We start from the raw sequence: 7,165 nt of genomic DNA, 5'->3' as shown, positions 1-7,165 counted from the left end.
AACAAAAGAAGGTTGTTGGTGAGTTCCAGAAATATAACACAGAGTGAAACAGTCATTCTCATTGAACCAGCCATGAGTGAAGCTGCACCAAGAACCGCGTAGAGACCCTGATCTATCTTTGTGTAAGATCCCATTGCTGTGCCTAGCATCCGACCGTATGCAGAACCCATGAGAATAATCGGTAGGAAGAGACCGGACGGTGTCGCTATACCGAATGTGATAAGCCCCAAAATGCAGTAGAGGCCAAAGAAGATCCAGAGAGAAACCATACCAAACTCATTAGGAGTGTTTGAAGAGAAAATGTTTCTGACTGCATCATCATTGGTTGTGAGAAACAGAGTAGACAGATCGTTGTAATAACCATTTGGACAATTGAACTGCTTGAAGTTTCCTGATCTTCCGTTTGTTGGACATGTCTCATCTATTGATGGATCACAAGGCTTGCACTCCGCTAAGAAAGGAAGACCGTACAAGCAAATCGATGTGAATAGAGACACCGCAAGACTTAGAAGCACCTTGTGAATCTTACCCTTCCTACACACAAACGTTGACCAAACAATGTTAAGTAAAGACACAAATCTTGAATGTTTTCACTGATCATTAACACTTACTGATTGATGAGATTGTAAAGCCGGAGGACTTTATGAAGAAGATGATTGTACAAGCTTCCAAGAATGCCACCAAAGACTCCAATCAATGTGACCGGGATTATATCAGCTGCGTGGTACCTAACCTCTACATGACTCACATCAAACATAATGAGTCCTCCTGATCCGAAAAGTCCACATTTCCCGGAGTTGCAAATCTCAATGAACGCTCTCAATACAACCACCACAACGGCTGTACTGAAGAATGTCCTCCACAAGAGAGCGCTTCTCCACCACGTAGCGACTTCCTCAAGTGCGAATAGCACTCCTCCTACTGGTGACCTGAAAGCTGCACACACTCCGGAGGCAGATCCACAGGTAATGAGGTCTCTTCGATCTCTATCGTTGTTGAAGTAACGTAGCCATCTCCATTTGATTCTGTGGTTATCTGGACCACCTTGACCAAGCAAAGAAGCTATGCAACTTCCAATATGAACCAATGGCCCTTCTTTACCAAGATCAAGTCCAGCTGCAACTGCTCCAATACTTCCAACAATCTAATCCAAAAACCGCAAAATCCATCAGCCAAATGAAAGATCTCACATTAACTTCGCGGGAACTGAGAAGGTTTAAGAAACAAACCTTAACCATCATGGTGGTAAAACCAAACATATTGGGAGTGTCAATGCCATTAAGATAAGCTTTGATCTCAGGAATCCCGGGACCAGCTGCCGTAGGAGCAAAGACAACAACAAGTACTGTTGCCACCAAAGTCAGACCCAAATTCGCCCCCGTAAAGACCATCAGACCTGTCCAAAACCTATTTTAAACATAGACTTAGCACACAAGGTAACTCAACTTCTTGATTTTTTTTTGTTCTTTTTTTTTTTCAAGATTTTGGCTTATGTGTCAATTACCTATCTTGAGCGATATAGTAGCCGACGGCGAGAAGTTTGTAACCGGCGATGTTTTCGACGGCGAGGTTGATGAGAGTAGCGATGAGACCAGTGAAGAGACCGACAAGACAAGCTAATGTCCATTTTAGAAATATGTATTGAAACACTTGAGCCTTTGATCTGCTTCTCCAGTCATGCTTGAACAGATCATTCTCGTTTATTCTGCAGTTAAAAAATTCCTACTGAATTATGCACTAATGCATATGTCTCCATCACTGAAGATTTACTTTCAAGTTTTTATAAATATGAAGATTATCTGAAAACAGAGTAAAGATTAAAACTTTATTGAAAGAGATTGAGACCAAGACGTATCATACTACCAATAAAGAAAAGGTAACCCAATTTTCTTGATATTGTTCAAGATTTGGATGATGATTGCTTGCGGCAAATTGAAAATGTGAGAGAAAAATTGAACAGTTCATATGTCTCCATCACACTAATTTTTTCATTCAATTTTTGTTCTGAAAATAAGAACAAAGATTTTAAAACTTAATGAAAAAAAGATTTGCCACGAATCCATTCAATTTTATTTATTTTCTTAAACGAAAATCACCTGAAAATAGAGTAATATTTAAACTTTATATAAAGAGATTAATATAAAGAGATTAAAATCAAGAATAATTTTTTTTTCAAAATAAAGATTTATCTGAAAACAGAGTAAAATATCATAATTTTCTGGAAAGAGATTGAGACAAAAAAAAAAAAGTCTATCAAAAATATTATTTAAAAGTGACAAAAATGATCTGAAAACAGAGTTATATTGAAACTATATAGAAAAAAAAAAGAAAATCAAGAATACATCCATTTATTTATAAAGAAAAAATAAGTGGAATATATTTGTTCTGATATCAAGATCTGAAAGAAAAAGAAGACATACTCGTAATCTAAACTCTCGATGTGTGAAACCTTGGCACCGACCAAAGCAAGAGGAGTTGAAGAAAGTGTTCTATGTCTCTTAAGGAGAGGTTGGTTCAAAGTGTTGTTCTCTGGATCTACTTCTTCTTCTTCTCCATTGTAATTACTATTACTAATCTGCAAGTTTCCATCTTCATCCATCGATAACTCAAGAGACAATAGGACCACTCAAGAAAGAAAGAACAAAAGAAAGAAGAATAACAAAAGCAGGTTTTTGTTAGGTCTTCAAGAGCGTTTGGTTTGGATTTCTCTGCGAGTTTTTGTCGTTTCTTCTAGATGAAGAAGCACTTTTATGAAGCTTTATAGATCTCTCTCTACATATAGTCACATACATACATGCATGCATCAATCAATATACACCATTGTATGTATGGTTTGTATAAAACATCACATTTAATATAAATTTTATTTGGAGTCACAGTGGGTGGATGGGTACCATATGCGTTTCTCACTAAAGATAAGACAATCATTGGCCTATATAATATTGCCTACTCACATAAAATATATAACCAAACAAAAAAAAAGGTAAATTACGGCATGATATGTGGCGATTAAAGGTTCATATTATCATATATATGTGTGTAGGATAGGAATCTACTATTCTCTAGCTTCGTCTTTCAACCAGAATACATTACATAATTTTGAAATCGATTAGCTATAAAGTATAATTCTGTATACCACCCTATATTTGTTTATTTATTCCAAAAGTATAGTCCATTTTGTTATGCGTAGAGACTACTAGAAATCAACTTTTTCTCTAGCTATAAGCCTATATATAACTATACTAAATTTTTACTCGTTTTTATCTATTTATAATACAGAAAAAAATAATTTGTGATTTTTACGTAAGTTGAACAAGAACGAAAGAAAATAAAATAATTCTACTGCATTAATCTATTCTTATAAATCTTATCCACTAAAGGATACTATCCATTTTGTGTGTGTGTGTGTAGAAATTGACTATTATCCCATGGCTATTATCTAGCTATTATTAATACTCAATTTTCTATTTTCCTCAATATACAAATCATAAATCGATTTGTGATTTCGACGTAAAGTTGAAAGAAGGAAGGAATTCTAGTTTCTTATATAACACTGTACTAAATTGTTTGTTTGTATCCACTATTTATTAAAATATATATATACACTATTAGGTGAATTAAGAGTTTTGTGGCAGATCATAAAATGGTTTACGTGGATAGTTCCAAAATCTTTGGGCGCGTCGTTTTTCACTTTACCATTTCTTACATTTCACCCTTTTACATTCTTTTTGTAGAAAAAGTAACAGTACTAGAAAGTAAAGTATTGTGCATAATAACAGTTTTAATAGACATCATCAGTGATTATGACATTTTTTTCCTAGATAACACTTTTTACACTAATTATGACAGTTTTATCCTTAAAAATATATGTACACAATCATATTATATGTACATATACACATATCACAACAAACTTTATAAATGTATCATATATGTATAGCAAAAAAATCAACCAAAAACCAAATTCGAAAACCATTTAATTAGAAAATTACAAATATTCATATCATAGATTTAAAAAGTGTATTTTGACCCCAAAAAAAAAGCTTTAAAAACTGTCAAAAATCAAAAATGCATGTAGAAGTCCAAATACTAATTTTCCAAATTTCTCTAACATAAGTTAATTAATTTACCAAATATATCATCAATCATTTAAAAGTAAAAAGTTTTAACAAATTTTCATGAAGTTCTTGCACAGACCAACGCTCCCATACTTTTCCTTTTTGGATCGACATAGACGGTTGCATGTGGATCTCCAAGGCATCATAGACAAATCTTTTTCTGTTTTCATTTATAAATTAATGATATTCAAACTATATCGTCCATAAATAATCATAGAATACTCTACAATTTGCACTAGAGGACATAAACAATATTTTGTTTCGGTTGCTTGTGTACACATGGATATGGTAGATCAAAAACAAGAAATCGACACTCTTCTTTTATTTCCAATTCATTTATTTTTCATTAAATTTATAATATTACACAATACCCTAAATAAGTAGCTTCTCTTTTTTTCTTGTCCCATGTAATATCATCCGTTTTAATTTAAATGTCGCTTAAAACTTTTTCATTCACTTTGAAAATATGAAGAAAATAAATAAATTACCAATTGGAAAATAAGATGTCGTAATAATTTGTGTTTCTTCTAATTCATAAACTTAGTTATCCATAAATCAGCCATTTGGTTGCGTACAGACCAAGTAACCACAACATCTTCTGTTAAACTGGTGACTTGTGTCAAGCGACAACTCAGCCATTATTTGACAGAATAGCAGAAACCTTTGTGACCAATAACCTTTAAACACGTTAAACTAATCACACTCGTTCGATCATCTCAAAGATCCAACGTTCAGAATAATTCTGAATAATTCTGACCCTTGAGGTAATCTAACAGCCACTTTTACAATTAATTTCCTTGTACGAATATTTTATCTCTAATCAATTTATTCTCCACGCACGTGATTTAAATATGAAATTCGGGCCCCAAACGTCAAATTGAGCCAACCAAATAATGTGTTGTACATAAGTTTGGTCAGGAATGGGGCCAATGCAGAAAGAAGCTACACACGTGCCATCTGCGAAAACCATGTGATCCATATGTAGAGTCCCTATTTGACGACGATCTTGTGATCAGATCTAATCCCAACTGGCTGGTCTCATGAATGAGACACGTATCTAGTCAAGGTTCATGTGAGTTTTTGTTTTTTGCTTTTTATTCATTTTTTGGTTTCTTTCCCTCATGATTGACATGATAAAAGGAAAAGATTACTGATCACAACACAAACAGTTAAACACACTTATAATTACAAGCAGAAGTTACATATAGTGTATAAATTTTGTTTAATTATAAGGTAATATATATACAAACCAAACAGCAACACGTAGAAATCGGAAATATGGTAAGAGCTCTCGCAAGATTAATTTTCGTATTACCGGCAACTGAAAGATATACATATATACTCTCTCTATAGTTGTATAAATGATGATTTTATATAATTTTTCTTGTATTAGAAAATTTGATTTTTTTTTGTAAATTTTTATCAATTAATACTAGAAAATTGTAAACTTCAATCATTAATCAAGAATATAAAATTTTGATGAATTACAAATAATTAATAGTTATGAAAATATATTATTATAAAGAAATAATTCATATATAGCTAAACATTAAATATATATATTTTTAATTTATGTGAACTTCCTAGAAAATCGTCTTTTCTAATACAAATGGAGTATACATTTTGGACAAACAGAGATGCATCCATATATTCATGATAAATGTTGAATGAACCAATTGCACAAGCAGTTAGAGATACATTAAATACACACACAAAACATTATCATGTGCAATGGATTTGTTTATGGAACGATCCGCCCATCTTTAACCAATGGTCCAATACGCATGTTTCTATTCCAAAATCTGCTAGGTTGGATTGTTAGTCAACGTGATAAATTTTGTAAAGTTTAATCTATGCGAAAGCGTAACAACATACCAAATTCATGATTTCCAACACTTATTATATTTATAACAAATTAGAAGTCTCTTCACGATGAATTTGAATAATGCGGTATTAAAATAATTAGATATCGAGATGTGCATATTTCCTTTTGAGTATGAAGTTAGGCAAAGATATTAATTGACGATAATATTGTTTTAAAACTGGGGAAAAAAAAAGAGATGGTAATATTGAACACGGCGTCGACTCACCGCCTATGGCCGACCAGATACGTACACTCTTGACATGTTTGTTATGTAATTCCTCGACTTGGGGGATGGGGTGATAGTGACCAAAAGATTTAAAAACAAATTAATATTATTTTTCAGGAATTAACATGAACTAGAGAAACATTGGCGATAAGATTTATTTAAGGATTAGGTAGGTTTAGTTGATCAGAATATGCAAGAGAATGACCAGTTTTTTTAGTCTTCGGGTCATACCCAATATTTATTTTTCAAATGTTCCTTTTGTATACCAATAATATTATCTATATATACATTTTTTAAGTACATTTTGGGTTATATCCTTTTAGTTTTGCTTATTAAAATTTTTATTTACAAAATTTATCCCTACATATTTACAAAAAATCAAGAAATAAAATATGGAAAATCAAATTCAATTACACTAACAAACATACATAAAATATCGACAAATCAATTATTTCCTAAATTATCTCTACGCATTTAATTTATAATTTCCTAAAACAATTTTTATTTTTATAAAATCTTTACATTTAACATCATATTTATAAAATATCTCTACAACATCTTTCTATTTTCCTTTTACAAAACTGATTTCAAAAATTACTTCAATTGTTGATTTTAAAAATATATTATATTAATAATAATTAACTAATTTTATCTTCTACACTAACAATAATAACTCTCTAGAGATTTCAATTGATTTTAAAATAGGAAAATATTTAATCAAAAACTTATATTTGGTATGTTAAAATTGTTGTTATATAAAAATAAAAGAAACAATATTATCTTTTCCAAAAACTTAAATTGCTGGACACATTTCCTCTCCCTATAAATAAAGAGAAGTAAGTGTCAAAGACTTTCACGATGGTATGTTCTCTCTTCCTCTTTTTTTTTTTTTTTTTTTTTTTTTTTTTTTTTTTTTTTTTTTTTTTTTTTTTTTTTTTTTTTTTTTTTTTTTTTTTT

The 7,165-nt window shown here is 31.3% G+C and overlaps 1 protein-coding gene across 1 annotated transcript in view; it reads right to left on the bottom strand.

The window, feature by feature from the left end:
• LOC104732709 (chloride channel protein CLC-a) overlaps positions 1 to 2,871 on the bottom strand; it is a 6,206-nt gene extending 3,335 nt beyond the window's left edge. The window contains exons 1-5 of the mRNA XM_010452289.2: positions 2,421 to 2,871; positions 1,505 to 1,705; positions 1,230 to 1,407; positions 612 to 1,144; positions 89 to 534 (exon numbers count right to left, since the gene is read on the bottom strand). Coding sequence (XP_010450591.1) covers positions 89 to 534; positions 612 to 1,144; positions 1,230 to 1,407; positions 1,505 to 1,705; positions 2,421 to 2,599 — 1,537 coding nt within the window. The 5' untranslated portion in view covers positions 2,600 to 2,871. The remainder of the gene's footprint in view (positions 1 to 88; positions 535 to 611; positions 1,145 to 1,229; positions 1,408 to 1,504; positions 1,706 to 2,420) is intronic.

Source organism: Camelina sativa, chromosome 12, assembly GCF_000633955.1.
Source record: "Camelina sativa cultivar DH55 chromosome 12, Cs, whole genome shotgun sequence".
NCBI lineage: Eukaryota > Viridiplantae > Streptophyta > Magnoliopsida > Brassicales > Brassicaceae > Camelina > Camelina sativa.
Note: the sequence above shows the minus strand (reverse complement) of the source record. Positions and strands in the feature narration are given on the sequence as shown.